A 19,806-nucleotide genomic window follows, 5' to 3' on the forward strand; every position below is an offset into this window, starting at 1 on the left:
ACTTGTGATGTCATCGTAATTGATTCGGCCGCCATATTGGATTTAATCAAAAACACGTACGAATTTTCGCAGGTCACAAATTTCAGCGGATCCTCACCAAAATTGGCAGAGAACATCTTCAGACCATGCCTTATCAGTGCATCGCGTTTTGGAACGATTGACAGTAGCATTCGGCTGTAACAGCCAATCGAAACTTGCGGCGAAGCCGCCAAACAGGAAGTGAGCTCATATCTCAGCAACCCTGCCATGTATCATAACCAAATTTACTACATAGGTTCAGGACCCCATTAGGAGGACGCTCAAACAATGTGTTGACCTTTGACCTGTAGGGGGTGCTGCAATTAGCAATATTGCATTTTGATCTGTAGTTGCGATGTGTTTTATCGATCTTTTATTTTTGGATGTGAAACTGATGACAACATGTTCCATCCAGTTCATTCTAATGCGTGCGTGGTAGGGCGGGGTGGGACGGGCAGAGGTGATTAGGTGGGGGGGCTGGCTGGCGGAGGCGGTGGCAATACTCAGCCCTGTTTCAGCCCTACAAAATCAGTTATGTTTGATGTAACACTTGTTGAAAGTGTTGATCGCGAGTGTCTGCTGAGTTCTATCTTGTCGCCGTGGCTACTCCAGCCTATTCTGCTTGGCCCCCTCATTGCTGCTTGCAGCTATATTTATTTAACATCTTTCCTCTGCCATTGGAGTCTATGGCAGCCCATAGAACCGTCTGGTGAAAAGTTGTGAAATTTGGCACACTGATTGGGGACAGTCCAATGATTAATTTCACCAAGATTCATGCCGGGATCTTGAGCGCTCTAGCGCCACCAACAGGCCAAAGTTGGACGTGCGTTCACACACGTAACTTTTGACCCATAGGCCCAATTGTCAAAAATGAGGTATCATTGGAATCCTTGGACCAAGCCGAGTTCAACGCACCATATTACATCATTTTCCGCCATGATGGATTTTCCGCCATTTTGGATTTTAGTGAAAGTGAAACTAATTCTTCACAGGTCACAAATTTTGTCCGATCGTCACCAAACTTGACACACATGATCTTCAGCCCAAGCCTCACAAAAGATACTCCTTTTCGTCTTCGGAACTCAAACCGTTCGCCCGTAACAGCCAATCGAAATATGCGGCGAAGCCGCCAAACAGGAAGTGAGCTCATATCTCAGCAACCCATTCACCTATCATAACCAAACTTAGTCCATGGACTCAGGACCCAATCAGGGGGACGCTCAAGAAATCTGGTGACCTTTGACCTCTAGGGGGCGCTGTAATTAAGAAACATGCCTTTTGGCCTGTAGCAGCAGTTGTGCTTAGAATTAAAACGCACTAGTGGTGTCTGGTAATACTGTTGGAGGTCCTTAGGCCGACCCAAGCCAACTTGTGATGTCATCGTAATTGATTCGGCCGCCATATTGGATTTAATCAAAAACACGTACGAATTTTTGCAGGTCACAAATTTCAGCGGATCCTCACCAAAATTGGCAGAGAACATCTTCAGACCATGCCTTAACAGTGCATCGCTTTTTGGAACGATTGACAGTAGCATTCGGCTGTAACAGCCAATCGAAACTTGCGGCGAAGCCGCCAAACAGGAAGTGAGCTCATATCTCAGCAACCCTGCCATGTATCATAACCAAACTTACTACATAGGTTCAGGACCCCATTAGGAGGACGCTCAAAAATGTGTTGACCTTTGACCTGTAGGGGGTGCTGCAATTAGCAATATTGCATTTTGATCTGTAGTTGCAATGTGTTTTATCGATCTTTTATTTTTGGATGTGAAACTGATGACATGTTCCATCCAGTTCATTCTAATGCGTGCGTGGTAGGGCGGGGCGGGGCAGGACGGGGTGGGACGGGCAGAGGTGATTAGGTGGGGGGGCTGGCTGGCAGAGGCTGTGGCAATACTCAGCCCTGTTTCAGCCCTACAAAATCAGTTATGTTTGATGTGACACTTGTTGAAAGTGTTGATCGCGAGTGTCTGCTGAGTTCTATCTTGTCGCCGTGGCTACTCCAGCCTATTCTGCTTGGCCCCCTCATTGCTGCTTGCAGCTATATTTTCTCAATGATCTTCTGCCTGCTCCGCTATGGCTAGTGCTGTACCTAAGGCTGGGCCCTCTCACAGTTTTTAAATGGTCAGTAGTGGGAACTACTGTTGCCTGCATGATTTCCTTTTAAAACTTTCTTATAAGAAGGAGATATCAATTATCAACAATCACAAGCCAGCTGGAACCTGCGGCTCTCTCTCCCTCTCGTGAGTGCAGACGCATTCCCAATTAACCCTTAGAACCAGATGGACGCAAAGTGCGTCAAAAAACACACCCTTTCTTCTCTGTTAAATTGCTCCGGATCTGTTTATCGCAGCGAGATGAAACCTTTATTGCATGACAGAGCAGAAGTGGGGCTTTCCAAAGAGACTACACACTTGTCTGTACGATCAAATATAAAAAATAAAAAAAAATCATGAAATTAAATCAAATTGCAACATATTTACAGTCTATACTTCTCTGCGTTCACCTGTGCACCCATTACTCTCGTTTGAATTACTCGCGAACCCATGATCGCGTCGATATGGCAAGCATATCAGATGAAAGAGGAGACACAGGGCTATCCATTGGTACCATGTATATCGATCCTTCTGGCTTATAAAAACAGACGAAGTGACTGCAAAATAATAACGCAATAATAACACAAACCAACGCTGCACACCCATTACTCTCGTTTGAATTACTCGCGGACCCGTGATCGGATAGATATGGCACGCATGTCAGATGAAAGAGGAGACTCAGAGCTATCATTTGATACCAAGTACATCCTTCTGTACATCCACAAACGAAGTGACAGCAAAATAATAACTTCATATTGCTGGACTTACCCCACGTTTTTGTCTGTTTTTGTGGCAAAGCATAATCCAACGCTATCGTGTGTTTCTCTATAGCAAAGCATGTTCATAATCTGGTTTTGAGATCCTAGCAAATTCCTGCATGGCATCCAATTCAAGGCTCACATTGCATCCCAATTTGTTTAACAAAGAAACAGCTTTTTTGCCTTTACTTTGTTCATGGCAATCCATTAAAAAGTTGAGAATCATTATGAGTGCATACATCATAGACACGCTGGCTAACACGCAACCTCGGGTCAAATCAGGTCAGATCAGTTTGTGTCACAGATATGGAGCGCAGAAAGGTCATTTAAATAACTAAATAAATAAATGGCATTTATTTCTGTAAATCACACACCACATATTTCTGTAAATTGCTCAGCCCCAGAGTATCCCTCCAACATGGCAATTATATTGCCCGTTTCAGGACAGTCTGCCCTAACCTGGCAATAGCCAGATGAATTTCGCTCCGCCTAGCTCCACTCATCCATCTGGAACCGATCCATTGAAGTGTTGCTTCAGAAAGCTGGGCCTAATCAAAAAATGCTTGCATATGATTGAATAAGCCACTTGTCCGTCATCTATTGACGTGCTACTTCAACCACTCACATCAAAGCCAACCCGTGACGCTAATAACAGACTCACAGTCGCTTCTACGCTATGTCACATCTATGAAACTCCCGCCCTGCGTCCTGATTGGCTAAACCATAAAGTTGGTTGGAGAAATCACTCTCAATGGAAGAGGTCCCAGATGGATGTGAGTGAAGCTAGGCGGAGCTAAGCGGAACGACATTCATCTGGCTAGGGTCAGGTTAAGTCTGCCCTACACACACATGAAATGCATGTAGAGCTATGAGCTTGCTGTGGTGAGATACATGTCGAAATATAAGAATTTTTATAATAAGCTTTTTATGTTTTAATTCTTTAAAAATCAAAATAAAATCAATGCTAGTACTAATACATGAAATGATGGCAGATCTGTATAGCCTAGACTCTGCTGAAAAAAAATATATAATATGTGTGTGTGGCACTTACAATGACCAGAATAAATCCTTATGAATAAAGGTAGTGAAAATGCCCTAAAAACAGCTTAGGGTTCTAAGGGTTAAATGGATTGCATAATGTTCACGTTAGATCTGCTCCAAAGGAGATAACTAAGAGTTAACTTAGTTTAACATGATGTTTTGACATTGACATTGTAAATGTTATCTAAGGAGAGTGAAAAGCAGTTTGCAGTAAAGCTAACCAACGTCGTCTCTATCGCAGGAAAAAAATAGCGAGCAGCCTGATAACTAAATGAAATGCTCGGCGGGCCGGATGAAAGTGCTTAGCGGGCCGCAGGCCGCAGTTTGCCCACCCCTGATCTATACTGAAGTACCGTTGCAGAGCAGTGTGTCACTTTAGCCACTAGGGGCACCCATCAGGACCTGATCGCGAGGCTATGAACAGTAAATTTACATTTAGACTGGGTGGGATTCTTACATAATACCCAATAGGAGTCTTCTACCCACCCTCTCATTAGAATTTGCATAATAGCCGTTTCAGGCACTAGTTAACTAGTGAGCTGCTTCACTGCCACACATGCAAACTAGTGAGACTTCAATTGTTCCACTTGTTAACTAGTGGACAAAAACAGTCAGCTTGTTTCTCTTTTTAGGTGTAACTAGTTAACTAGTGAACAAAATATACATGCCACTAGTTAACTAGTAAGGCCCACAACACCCTCACTACTAAACTAGTGGGTATTTTGGCCTTTACATGTTAACAAGTGACCATTTTGGCATCTCACTAGTTAACTAGTGTGGCTGAAATGGCCTTCACTAGTTAACTAGTGGGCATTTTGGGGCACACTAGTAAACTAGTGACACTTTTTGCACCTCACTAGTTAACTAGTCGAATGGAAATTGCCATCACTAGTTCACTAGTGGGTGTTTTGGTGCACACTAGTAAACTAGTGACACTTTTTAGACCTCACTAGTTAACTAGTGGGCATTTGTGTCTTCACTAGTTAACTAGTGAGCAGTTCTGCCTTTACTAGTTTACATGTAAGTGTCACATTGAAGCTACTAGTTTACTAGTTAAAGTTCCTTTGGCCAGCATGTTAACTTGTGTGCCACATGCAAATGTTGTGGGTGGGATTTTGTGAAATTCTGCACTGTGATTGGTTGTCATGTTCTATTTGGACATAGGGAGCCAATAGAAAGCCTTAATTTCCAGAGTTCTCCGCCTCCTAATTTTAATTCTGCGCCACTAGCTGACTAGTGTGAATTTAGGCTTCAACTAGTTTACTAGTATACATTTATGACCTCACTAGTTAACTAGTTTGGACAAAGGATGCATCAACTAGTTAACTAGTGAGCCTGCTGCCATCACCTAGCTAGCTAGTAAGCCATTTATGGTTCACTAGTTAACTAGTGATATTGACCTACTCCAACTAGTTAACTAGTGAGGAGTTTTGCCTTCACTAGTAAACATGTGCACATTTTTAGTTAACTAGTGAGACCCAAAAGCCTCCAACTAGCTGACTGGTATGCATTTTGGCCTTTACTAGTTAACTAGTGGACATTTCTGGCTTTCACTAGGTAACTAGTGAAGCTAATATGTGCACAAACATGTCTCACTAGTTAACTAGTTGACAAAAATGGCTTGCATATTGGCCTGATATCAAGATATCAGAATAAATGCCCAAGCGGCTGGCCAAATTACATGGAAGTTAACAAGTGGGAATTTGACATTCAGTAGTCAGCTAGTAAACATTTTTGTACCTTACTAGTTGACTAGTAAAATATAGAAGTCTTTAAACTAGTTAACTAGTGCACATTTCAGAGTCCACTAGTTAACTAGTGAACATGCTGAACATTACTAGTTAACTAGTAAGATAGGAAACATATGAACTAGTTAACTAGAGAGAATTTGGGCCTTACTAGTTAACTAGTGAGCATTTTGGCTGTCACTAGTTAACTAGTTCACACAGAAATGGCTCACTAGTTAACTAGTGGACAGAAATGGCTTGCATGTACATGACAATTATGCCTGATATCAAGATATCTGAATAAATGCTCAATCGGCTTGCCATAGGCATGAGTGGTGGTTGGTCTCTCAAAGTAGAGTGTCGAAAGGGTTATCATGGTAAAGATGGGCTAAAACACTGTAGACTGACGGAAATGTAGGCTACAAAACGTCTTCAGTAATTGTTTGGTGCTGCTGCCAATAGAGCATTATATAGTTTAAATGTAGCCTATTGAATCATTTGAAATGATACTTTGAATTCAAGCAGAAACTATTCTTTAATAATTGCTTGTATAGCCTACTTGAATATGGAGATCATGTGCTCTATGGCTACCTCTGATTGGTCAGAGTGATAGCCATGGTGATAGCCAATGAGGCCTACATCACTTTCAGTGCTCCATGACAGTTGAAACATACATATTTAAGGGTAATGCAAAGATTGTGTATTTAATTAGGTGCGCCTGACCGATTTGAGGGCCGCTTGGGCCAAATATGCCAGGGCCGATTTTTGGTCACAGTCCGCCCCTGCGCCTCACGTAGTATACCACACTGTATCAGATGGCACACAATCTTTATAAATTTCAGCAAGCTAAAGTGCCTAAAAGAAAAAACGTATTTTCACATGAAGCAGTTGCACACGGTAAGGGCCTTTAATAAATGATATGTTCAAATTTAAGGAACCAAACGGGCAAAACTGAAGGTTAAACTTTCAGCACCAAAGTCATTCTCATCTGAAGTCTGTGGAACATGCGCCTTGATTGTTAGTTCTTATCAGTTATACAATAGGCCTATTCACATACACATCTACTGTAGAGATAGGCTTTTGTTTACAATGGTCATTAGAGATATTTCACTTGGCCGTGGCCTACTGGTTAGCGCTTCGGACTTGTAACCGGAGGGTTGCCGTTTCGAACCCCGACCAGTAGGAACGGCTGAAGTGCCCTTGAGCAAGGCACCTAACCCCTCACTGCTCCCCTGAGTGCCGCTGTCGTAGCAGGCAGCTCACTGCACCGGGATTAGTGGGTGCTTCACCTCACTGTGTGCTGAGTGTGTTTCCCTAATTCACAGATTGGGATAAATGCAGAGACAAAATTTCCCACAGAGGATCAAAAGAGTATATATACTTATACCTGTGGTATTTCAGTTGTTTTGTGGTTCGAGGAGCAGGGTTCACGGTAAAGACTACACACTGGTAGTGGTGTGCTTTCTCTATGTGATGCTGGCGATATCCAGCATATAGCAGTGTATCCTTATCTGGCTTCCTCCTAGACTTATAATAAGACCTAGACATAGACCTATAATAATTACAATGTTCAAACCTCAATGCTCACATCTACTTTTTTCCCAGGGTCTCAAACCATCTTTATGATTGAGTTGATGTGGCCAAACCCCTCTCAGTTATAGAAAAGGAATATTCATGAGATGGGATGCTGCATTATCCATAATACTTTTTTGGCAAGAGCTAAGGTGGAACTAGAAAGCGTTGAGTGAATGCAGCAAAGTACATGCTGTCAGGTCATGTGAGTGACGGTAATCTTGATGGTGTGGTCAGACCCCAGAGCACCTCATAGCTACTACAGACAGAGATCAGCGTCTCATCAGCTTTCATCAACTGTCTTTCACTCACTCCATAAGAACTTAAAAGTTGTGGTCAAACCAAAGTCCTTTTAGGCAAGTCCCTCCACTCAGTGGCCATATTGTAACACTTTTTTGGCACTTATCGGGCATATTTTGGCAGAAATACGTGTGTGCAAGGCATCACGACACCAACCTTGGTCTAGCGGCAAGATCACAACACATGATTGGCACAATGTATTCATAACGCGCATGATTGGCACAATGTATTCACATGTTGACTTTTTTGCCATGGAAGGGGTGGGATATGTGTAGACAACTACCATATTGGCGTTACAGTGCTGTGTCTCCTCATTAGAAAGTCTGGTCAAACCACACAAGAAGCCCTCCTTTACTCTTACTATGATTTCACTCACAATCAGCACAGCACAGAGAACACAGAACAGAGTTTGGGCTCACTGCAACCCAAAGAATTCATGTGACACTTTAGCCAACCAGCCTCCATAATACAATAACTCATAGTGCATGTGGAAGCACACAATAATCAGGTGAATTGAAAAATTCTATTCTGCAGGGAGTGTTTGTCTCTCTATGCTTAAAACAACCGAGCAGGCATCTGACCACAGGTATTCAGCTAAACCATTTAGCAGGGGGAGATAAAGAGAGAGGAGAGACAGCACTACTGCTTTGACTGGCAGCACTGAGTTGGTATGAATAAAAAGGAGATGGAATCCAACTCTTGCCAAATCCAAATCCAACTCTTTCATTTGTGTGCTCATCCTAAAGCATACTATAATGGGACCAGACCTCAGGTAAATGCAGTTTCCTTTATGTCTTCCCTTATGTCTCTCCTTTATGAAGAGGAAACCAAAAATGTAATGGAAATCCAAATATTTGCTCAGTATCTACTGTAAGAATTTAAACAGTAACTGCCACTTTAGTGGATTTCTGGAGCAAAGGCAGAGAAACAAAGCTACTGGCCAGAGCTAATGGGTATTAAGACTCATATCTTAGATAGATTTTCTACTTTTATAACTACTGACATTAACTTTTATTTCACTCTTTTATGTGAAGAGGATAGTCTTTCTAACCCTTCCCTGGAGCAAATCAGCTCTAGTGAAGAGAAGCAGATCAACATGTGATATTCTCTGGCCAGATGCCAATCACTTGAGAAATGATGGACATGTGGTTTACTCCTCTCTGTAATATTCGTGAGTCTGATTCATAGGCACTGTGCACCTGTTGAAACTGAAGGTGAAGTTCAATGACATCTATGATAGCACAGTATATCACAGCAACTGATTCCAGCTCCAACTAATAAGATTGTTCTTATCAGTCCAAGTAATGTTCGTTTGTGAAATTAGAAGGGAAAACGAATCACCTGATAAAGCACATGCTAACTTGATAAAAAACACATAAACACGCAGTTGAAAAGCTCCATATCTTATCTATAGCCATTATGATACTGATGAGTTGGATCACTCATGCTTATAAAGAACTGCAGTGCACAACACCGCTGTTCTGAAAACAATCAGACCTCCAAAGAACCATGAAGCATTTCATTCTCAGCTTGCTGTGCCTTGCTTTTGCTGAGGGACTGTTGAGGTAAGATTAGAAGGACATGAGGTCCAAGCTTAGCGTGTACAGTATCTGCAAATCTGCTGCCTCATAACTTCTGTAACCAGAGTATGGGTCTGTGAATAAGAAATCATTTTGAATGTTACTTTGAAAGTTGACAGGAAACAGAACCTGTGAATATGTAACAGTAATCAGCTGGTACAATCTGGTGGCTGTAATTTGCAGCCAGCTGGATTCCAAAAGCTGTGTCGTAAATCTCCCTTTTGACACCTTAAGAGATGAGCTAGTGAGAGATGCTAGCACCTATGGATTGGGTTTTAGTTTTGGCTTGCTAGCACAGTGCCTCCCAATCCGAGGTGCTGCATGTTCAAGTCTGGGTGGATGCAGGGCTGATCCACGCAATTGGGCAAACACAGTTACATATACAAACAGAGACTGAGAGAGGTAAAAAGAGAAGGGGAGAGTGCTCAAGGGATCTGACTGTCAGTTCATACAGACCACACAAATATTGTCCATGCAAACTACTAATAATGAGATAGAAAAGGTGATGCACTGTTTTCTCTTCCAGAGTACCTCTTAGTAGTCGCAAATCCATTTATGAGGAGCTTCGAAACAGAGGAGTACTGGAAGACCTGATTAAGCATCGTCAATTCAGTGCAGACAATGTTTACACTGAAAACCTGATCAACCAGCAGGATGTGAGGACATCTTACACACACCTTAGCTGCACCATTTGATGTTAAAAAAAAAATGCTTTCCTATACCAACAAGAATGAGATGATCTTTGAAATACTCTGATTTCACTGTTCCTAATTAGCCTGGCTAGCGCCACCACTTCTCAATGAGACGTGGTCTGGGAACCAAACGTTCATTTTCTCGTTTTTGAAAAAAATGCCCAGATCCGTTTATTGGGTGCCACGGATGTCTATCAAATGCGTCTGTGCATAGCTCATCATCGTCTTGTTTTCCCCCCTGTTCTGTGATTGGTTTCCTATCTCAGGCGAAAATTTGCTCCATGGTCTCCAGGCTGCCTTAGCAGTGTGAATCAAATCGCGCGCAAGGCAGCATGGGAACACCCAGGCTAGTTCCTTATACCATTACCAAAGTAATTTCCTTTATGTGCATGTCTTCAAAAAGAGATATCAATCTCTGTAGGTGTACAGCAGGCCTACACAGCACTGCTTTGCAGAAAATACATGCCGACTACTAACACTTGTTTGTTTTTCTCCCTGTCTCTGTCTACAGATGTCTTACTTTGGCAAGATCAGCGTGGGAACCCCAGCCCAGAACTTCTACGTCCACTTTGACACAGGATCCACAACCCTTTGGATCAACTCCATCTATTGCAAGAGTCATGCCTGCAGTACGGTCCACACCAAAACTTGACCTGTAAAAGCTTACATGATCAGCTGGCTAGCAGGGCTGATGATTGGGGAAAATATCTATGCATGATATATGCATGATTTGGGACCTGCAGTAGCTTTTGCAACTGGGTAATTGCATTGGTTCATATTGCGATTACGATTGCAGTAATTGTACAGCTCTGTGGGTTATCTTAAAGCTTAGTCATCGTGCCACATTGCTTCAGGAGACACACGAGTAGCCATATCTCTGAGCTGACGTCTCAAAACAATGGCCTGCTTTGTCCGCTCCCTCCACAAAGTGTGATTAAAATCACAGCGGCTGATAGGCCTACTGTAAATAAATGAAGCTGTGTGAATGCAATGAATGCTTGGGGCTTGCGAGGCATTTCAGGCACGTTAGTCATCAAACCTCTGGCGTTCGATTAGGAATTCCAACTTGTGCTACACGCTTGGGCCGTTAAAGGGGATCACAATGGGAGCCAGGCGCACGGGCTGTAATTACACAGGGTAGGCACACTTGTGCTTTTCCCCCTGGCTCTGGTTTTGACACCATATCCTGCTGCATGCTCATGTGTTTCTGCTATTAATCCCGGAGTTGTCTTGCAGCGCACCATCCACTCTTCAACCCCCATAAATCCTCCACCTACTACAGTAACGGACAACAGTTCTCCATCAAGTATGGATCTGGAAGCCTCACAGGGGTCATTGGTTACGACACTGTCTCAGTAAGAAAGATCTCTCTATAACCATTACTTGTCTAAAGAGTCATCTAAGGAGTCCGCAAATCAAAAAAATCCTTAATAATAAACCAAATATAGTAATATACCAATTTTAGTAATAAACCAAACAGGTTTGTGCATGTAAGCATAACAATGAAACTAATCATGTAAGTCTTAACTTCATTCCCAGATGGGAGAACTCACAGTCACTAATCAGAAGATTGGGCTGAGCGTGACAGAGCCAGGCAGCAATTTTGCCCGACCTCTACATGATGGCATCATGGGCCTGGCTTTCATATCTGACCAGCAAACTATTGTGGACACCATGATCCAGGAGGGCCTCATCGAGGAGCCTGTCTTTGCATTCTATCTAAGCGGGTGCAATGCTACTGCTTATTTGTTGCATAATCACTGACGATACAATTACATTGCAGTTGTTGTATGGTATACAGAGGGATATATGGTGCAGCTTGTAAATAATAACCCTGTCACCTTTTTCCAGCGACTCGGAGGGCAGTGAGGCTGTGTTTGGAGGCACCGATCCCGCTCATTATCAGGGAGAGATCCATTGGGTTCCTGTGGCACAGCACAGCCACTGGCAGCTGGTGTTTGATGGGTAAACCCTGACGACCTGTATTAAGCTATGTTACTCTGAGTACAGCTCTCATCTGACACAGCTGATGTAAATTGTGTCTGTCTGTGACAAGCTCAGCTCAATAACGGCTGCATGACTCCATATACAGTACATCACACAAAATATGTTTCACCGATTCTCTCTTAAGGTTTGAGGTGAACCACGTGTCCACAGGCTGGTGCAACAAAGGCTGCTCTGCCATCGTGGACACTGGCACCTCTCTGTTGAAGGCGCCTCCACAGTATGTAGATAAACTTCTTAGCCACCTGGGTGCCTATCAGGACAACAGTGGTAAGGTGGGATACTCCCTTTCTATGCAAAACACAAACACATATGATATGATATGATATGATATGATATGATATGATATGATATATTAAAATATATTAATATGAATAGAGTTTGAGAACCCATGAACCATTTCAAAGGAAAATTTGAGCTTATGATTTAAAATTCCTAAATCAACCTATTGCCCTAATGTCTGAGGCTATAAGTAATGACTTTCAAGCATAGTATGAGGGTGAGCGATGCTCTAGTCAAGTTTCACCACATTTTTGGACAATGCCTGATATATTCCTTAACTATACACATCAACCTGAATGTGGGGCAGCCGTGGCCTACTGGTTGGGGCTTCGGGCTTGGAACTGAAGGGTTGCCGGTTCGATCCCCGACCAGCAGGAAGAATGTGGGCAGGGGAAGTGGTTGAGAACTGCTCTCTCATGCCAACATCCATGGCTGAAGTGCCCTTGAGCAAGGCAGCTAACCCGTCACTGCTCCCCGAGCACCACCAAATTCATTGTGTATACACAAGTATGCTTGCAGTGTCATTGGCCTATAAACCTGATTTAAATAAATAAATCTCAGAGTCCTACACAGCTCCACATGTATTTGATCCACTGGACTTGACAACAATGTACCGGTAACGATCCCATTGCGTAATATGCAATCCCTTTCAGTGACCCATGAGGGTTCAAATCGAACTGACTGAATTGCAAACATGCTTGAGTAACTGGGCCTCTGTTTGCTCCCTTGTTGTAGTATTTGTTTGACTGTAGCGTAGCAAGAAGTGGGCCAACACTCACCTTCATCATGAACGGAGCTCACCTCCACCTACCCCCATCTGCATACGTACTTCAGGTAAGATCTACAAAGAAGCTGCGAAAGACTCAGTGATGTGCAGTTTCTTATAGGGCACATGTGTTGGATATACTGTAGTCTCTCCCTGAGAACAATGAGTGTACTGCACACATTCAACTACTATGACCAATGACATAAACTATTCATTTATCTTCATTATCTTCATTCATTTTCTTATTTTTTTTTATCAAATGCATTTTAAAGGAACTGTATGTAAGAAATGTATTTCAATTAATCATAAAATGGCCCTGATATGTCACTAAACATTAAGAAATCATGTTTATTTTAAATACTTATATCACTGACAACAGTAGTCCGGCCAGGATATTGTCATTTAAAAAGTTAAGTTGCAGCCCTCAACTGATGTTGATGTTGTGTTTTGACCTGATGCGCCACCTCCACCTATCTACTAATCACGAAGTCAGAAGTGTTTCGGCATCCGGTTGCCAGCTCTGCCAGTCAGGGGGGAGGGAAAGGGGATACACCGCTCTACAGTCATTTGAAAGTGATTGCAGTACCAGTTTTGGCCACAATCTTACATACGGTTCCTTCAATATACCTTTTTATTTAAATGTATTTTACCTTACTTTTGTTTATTTATTTATTTATTTTTTATGTATTTTACCTATTGTCCCTCTTTTACTATATTGTATTGGTTCTTTTTTGCTTTTATGCTATCTTCTTATTTTTATCTCACTTACTTTACTACATTTACTTTATTTATTGTTTTTTAATATTTGCTCTTATTCACTTGACTACTTACTATATTTTAAATGTTGTGATTTGCTTGCTGTGTTCTACTGACGATATAACGCACATTAAACTGTCTTTGTAAGAAATGTGCTACAGTATATGAACAAAATGGCCTTGCCTTGCCTTAAACATGCTATGCCTTGTTGAATGCACAGGATTCAGATGGCCACTGCTCGAGTGGGATCAAGCATTCCAGTGCGAAGTACAGGAATGGCCTTCCCTACTGGATCTTAGGTGACGTGTTCCTCAGGCAGTTCTACTCTGTGTTCGACCAGGGCAACGGCAGAGTGGGCTTCGCCAAGCTAGCGTAGAGTGCATATGCTGGAGAAAAGTGTATCCGCTTCTGTAGGAAACTAGTGAAGACAGCAGAACCTTACAGAGGATATCCCTCTTGTGCTGATTCAATACAGTCTCTTTGCAACTCAACCAGTGTGAGTGTTTCTTGCAAAACATAGCATATCTGTTAGACACAAACACACACACACACACACACACTGAAACATTTGTCTAGACCAGTGGTTCTGAAACTTTTTCTGTCATTCCCTACTTTAGAGGTGGGGAATTTTCAAGCCCCACCTGACCCCATCACGCCTGCAAAACGTTAAAATATTATTTTTGCATTTTGGTTCCATATTACATTTCCCATCTAGGTCCGCTGGATCTGATGATGTTTTAATTCATTAATAAAGATAAGCACAAAATACAAATGTCCTCCTGTTCATCGTGCCTCATGTCTCTATTCCCCACTAGTATCTTAGGCGTATTCCCCACTAGTATCTTAGGAGCTCAGACGTAGGGGTTTGTCTCTGATAACTATGATGGGCCTACTAATGTACATTCTATTCTAGTCTCGAGTTGGTATTGTTAAGATGTGCAAAAAGAGATGAATGAATAAATTATTTACTTTCACTATTGACTTACAAGGGAGGAATTACAATCGAAAATATAGCCTGAAAAAAAATGTTCATTTGACAGCTTGTCAAGTCATATGTTTGGAGAGTGATCACTGCATCGGGTAGGAACAAGACTTAGTGCCATGATCTTATGTGCCATGATGCCACATCTTAAATGTGTAAGATAGGGTCCATAGAGTGTATGTATTGCACTGATAAAACATTTTACAGTAATCTTGTTAGTATAAAATAACAACAAATGCACTGTGGATTTGTGAGAGATGTGAAATACCCAAAACATCCAACCAGATGTTTGATATAATGATATGGTCAATAATGAGGAATAATAAAATATCAGGTTTCAAAGTTCCCTCTCTCAAGTAACAAGGAAGTCTATGTCATGAAACTTGTGAGACTTGTGACAAGTTGTTGTAGCCAAATGGATGAACAGAATGAAACAAACTGCAGTGTTTATTGAACAAATCCAAAGTCATAATCAGCGATACAAACAAGGATCATCAGGATCAGTTGATTATATCACACATAACATACCCAGGGTCAAGCCTCTTGCAGATTGCAAATAACATATATAAAACATTCAAACAAATATTGATTGAAATAAAGATATGTTTACTTATTTATGAGGAACAATTCAATACCAGTTGTAAGTATTTGTTTATAAGAGTACACTTGAGTATGTACACACACATTAAAAGTTCCTTGTCACAAGTCGTAAGTAAGTCTATGGCAATTCAGTGATCATTTCTCATTAATTTTTACTGTATCTTTTTCCATCTAACACGTTATTTCTACACCCTATTTTGCTTTTGTCTGTTTGTGTGTGTGTGTGTGGAGGGGGGGGGGGGGGGTATGTGCACTATTATATACTATAAAATACTCTACATACTGAGGGCCCTATTTTAATTGCTGGGCAAAGTGCCAAAAGTCAGGCAATGTGAAGTCAGTGTAAAGTGTCTCATACATCATGTGGTGTGTGGGTGCATTGAGCTGATCCCCTGATGTTTGTGCTTATCAGCAAATTACATTTTGCATAGTGATTAAAAAATAATATAATTTCCACCATGGTCCTTTGGGGCTCTGTAGGTTACTGAGTATTGAAATGCATTAGCATTTGCACATAGCATTGGAATGCATTAGCATAGCCTACTGGTTGCACACTGAGAGTATATATCAACCTTATAGATGCTGTGTAGGAAGCCATTAAAGAGTGGTAGACCTATCGCCTCCTGAACGCACCATCACCTTGACAATAATTAACCCTTAAAGGAGTACCGTCACACCGGTGTGACGGGAATGTTGGGAAATGAACGTTCTAAAGAATATCTGGGTTCATTGAATTCAACATAGAATTTTAGAAGTTTCAATTGTTGCGGAACTTAGAATGTTGAAAAACCTACACCTTTAATAAAAAAGAAGCTGCAGAATTAAATACCAGAGTAGCAGCAGAGATGCTCGAAGTCGGTGGGCTCAGGAGAAGGAGAGCAAGGGTGACATAGATATGAATTGATATGCAGTAAATAATAATAATAATAATAATAATAATAATAATAATAATAAATATAGCTGCAAGCAGCAATGTGGGGGCCAAGCAGTGCGCTATAGCATGAATGGAGCTGCCATGGCATGAGCAAGCACTCACAGCAAGTTTGATTGCAATTGGATAAAGAATGGCTGAGAAATAAGCTCATTTACTTTGTTATAGTGCCCCTAGAGGCGCAAATTATACCAATGTCCTTGTGCGTTCTCAGAATCAGCTACCATGTCCCTTGACTTCATACACCAAAGAGCTGCTGAGATGTGAGCTCAATTTGTCTATTACAGCACCCCTAGAGGCCAAATGAGACCACTTTCCTTGCATTTCCTCACAATCAGCTACTTTGTCTCTGTATCAAGTTTGGACTTCAAACATCAAAGCGTTGCTGAGATACAAGCTCACTTCCTGTATTGCAGCGCCCCCTATAGAGGCCAAATGATGCCAATTTCCTATTGCGTCATCACAATCAGATACCAAGTCCCTGTACCAAGTTTGGACTTCATACATCAAAGCGTTGCTGAGATACGAATTCACTTCCTGTATTGCAGTGCCCCCTATAGAGACCAAATGATGCCAATTTCCTAGGGCATCATCATAATCAGGTAACATGTCCTTATACCAAGTTTGGACTTTGTACATCAAAGCGTTGCTGAGAGACAAGCTCACTTCCTGTATTGCAGCGCCCCCTATAGAGGCCTAGTGCGTCCTCACAATCAGATACCAAGTCCCTGTACCAAGTTTGGACTTCATACATTAAAGCGTAGCGGAGATGTTAGCCCACTTCCTGTTAGGCGGCATCGTCGCCATGTGTGAAATAAACTTGAAATTAAATTGTGCAAAATTGTGCGGCTCGGTCTGAAGATCATCTCCGCCAAGTTCTGTGAAAATCGGAAGAAATTTGTAACCGCTAAAACTTTTCGTAGAGTTTGGACTAAATCCAATATGGCGGAGGTCCAATATGGCAGAAAGTGATGGGATAGGGGTCGATGAACTCGGGATGTTCCAAGGATTAAGACGCTACCTCAATTGTGAAAATCAGACAAAAGAGTCAAGGATCACGTGCATGAATGCATGTCCAGCATTAAAGGGGAACTTGGCAACTATTTCAACTTAATAAACCCGTTTAGAAATCATTTGGATGGTTAAATGACCTGTTCCGGTGAAAATGGTGACTTTCCCCGCTGCGCCTAGCGTCCCCAGGCGGAAAACCAACCTTGCAACATTGAGACTACCGTCCCGGAAAGAGAAGTAAGAAACTCGTTTTAAATCGTGTTTCTTACCTTGTAACATCCACATAGTTCTGCCAAACTTATGCTAACAGTTCGCTAGCTTGTAAACAAATCCATGTGCTTTATCATTACCTTTTCACACAGTTTGAAATAGCATAATGTGCAATTTCTCCAGCAGAGGGGGAAATCCTGCCAAGTTTCCCTTTAAACTGGTGGTGGCGCTAGAGTGTTCAATGTATATGCATAAAAATTGCTGTGAGTGATTGGGACAGTGTCCTGACTAATGGTATCGAGTTTTGTTATGTTAACTCAAAGCGTCATGGAGATGTTAGTCTCCCTGTTTGGCGGCTTCATCACCATATTTGATTGGCTGTCACAGGCAAACAAAAAATGAAATTGAAAAATCTGACAAGTATCGTTTGTGCGGCTCGGGCAGAAGATCATCTCCGCCAAGTTCTGTGAAAATCAGATGAAATTTGTGAACGCTGAAACCTTTCGTAGAGTTTGGACTAAATCCAATATGGCGGAGGTCCAATATGGCGGAAAGTGACGTAATAGGAGTCACTGAACTCAGGTCAGTCCAGGGATTACAACAGTGCCTGATTTGTGAAAATCGGACCCACCGTTCAATGGTCACATGCGTGAATGCAATCCAGGTTCGACCCATTGGTGGCGCTAGAGCAGGGGTCTCCAACCTTTTTGGGAATGAGGGCTACCTGAAGACCCGAAATCATATGGAGGGCTACTCATTTAAAACAAACATACCCTCACCCCTTTTTTGCGAGGGTAGTCCTCCTAAATAATAGGCCTATGTGATTTTTACTTTTAAATTATCAATGTTGTGCAGGCCTATACGTCTTTATTATATTAAGCAACTGTATTTTCAAATGTAATATCAATAACCTATGCAACACTACCAACATTTTTGTTCAGTTTGTTCATTTCAAAGTTTGCATGGGGAATCTAATCTATTTTTTCTATCTTTTTGTGTAATTAATAATTTGGGTTACAATTTGTACCCAATTTATACCCACCCACCATTAAGAATTCAGGGGTTGTTTAAGTTCTGATTTCAGTGGACAATTCGGTTTTAACATTTCAATAGTAATCGCCCACACCACCCTAACATATGAAAACTCCTTTTAAAGTTATTGCACACCTGAAATGATCCATGATCTGACAAAAAAGGGTAATGCACAGTCCTGCTCAGTCATGCATGCTATAACATTTTCAGCGCTATTATACGGCAGTTGCCTACGGAGGAGAAAAGGCCTGTGAGCTCAAGCAATTGTTTTTCAGTCCTTGAACAATCATGCAAGAACCGTATTTGACGAACATGGAATGGCCACAGAACTTTTGCAAAGATATGCTTCCATTGGCTACACCAGACAAGCAAGTTTTTTCCCTCTTTACTGTCTATGCATGCGAGCAGCGTGTATGCGCTCCGCTTCCGTTGTTGTTTAAAGATTGAATGGGAAACGGATTTGGAGCCAAAGGCTAAAATTTAACGCAGCTACAAATTGTAAGGTATCACCAATATCAATTTAATGTTACAGATGTATGGCTACATACATTCTTAAAATGGTTCTGGTCTAGACTTAAATATCTATTGAAAACTTCACAATGGAGCGTGTTTTTAGAGCGTGATCTGCAGGCGACCTGTTGGCTATTTTTAGAAAGTGCGCTGGGGGCGCCTCATAGCCGTCCCGCGGGCTACCTGGTGCCCGCGGGCACCGTGTTGGAGACCACTGCGCTAGAGTGTTGGGCATAGATAAAAATAAAATCTGCACTTTTTAGCCAGGCGTTCTATGGGCTGCCATAGACTCCAATAGCGGATGTGTAATAATAATAAATATAAACGCAAGCGGTGATTTACGGGGTCCGAGCAAAACGAACATGAGGTAGCATAGCTTTTTAGTTTTACATATGTTTCGATTGTTTGGGCCCAATTGTTAAAAAAAAACGTGATTGGATTTCGGTTATCGGATTTCAGTTACCGGATTTCGGATATCGGATTGGATCAAATCTTGAAAATGGCTTGTTCAAAGGGAAACAAGGATCCTGAAATTGGATTAGATCACATAATCTATTCTTGGTTTTGATCTGGATAAAACCTTAACTTTGTGTTGTTCAAAACTTTTGAGTTGGATTGGAATAAATTTGATGCATAAAATTAGGATAACCCTGTGCTGTAACGTTATAGTGTGCTAACCAGGGTGTGATTTGTGTAAAAACCAGAGGGGGGGATGATTTTGAATGATTTTTGAATGATTTCTAAGTTTGTAACCCCCCCCCCCCCCCCAAAAAAAAAAAAAAAAAAATGAACGAACGATTCATAGCCTAGTAATGTCATGGCTAATAATACCCTATATTATTTTTGCCACCTTTGTAACATTTTAGTTTTAGTTTACCGTGGTGTATGACTTTAAACAGCGAGTGTGTTTGGTATGATGATCAGCTCCTCTAATGC

At 41.7% G+C, this 19,806-nt stretch overlaps 1 protein-coding gene across 1 annotated transcript; it reads left to right on the forward strand.

Annotated features, from left to right (window-relative positions):
* Window positions 1–10,297: 10,297 nt before the first annotated feature.
* LOC121711959 (gastricsin-like) lies at window positions 10,298–13,970 on the forward strand. Its single transcript, XM_042095857.1, has 7 exons — window positions 10,298–10,415; window positions 11,023–11,141; window positions 11,326–11,513; window positions 11,638–11,751; window positions 11,918–12,065; window positions 12,808–12,906; window positions 13,815–13,970. The coding sequence occupies exons 1-7, from the start codon at window positions 10,298–10,300 to the stop codon at window positions 13,968–13,970; spliced, it is 942 nt and encodes a 313-aa protein (XP_041951791.1).
* The last annotated feature ends 5,836 nt before the right edge of the window (window positions 13,971–19,806 follow it).

The sequence above is a fragment of the Alosa sapidissima genome, chromosome 6, assembly GCF_018492685.1.
Source record: "Alosa sapidissima isolate fAloSap1 chromosome 6, fAloSap1.pri, whole genome shotgun sequence".
NCBI classification, from domain to species: Eukaryota; Metazoa; Chordata; class Actinopteri; order Clupeiformes; family Clupeidae; genus Alosa; species Alosa sapidissima.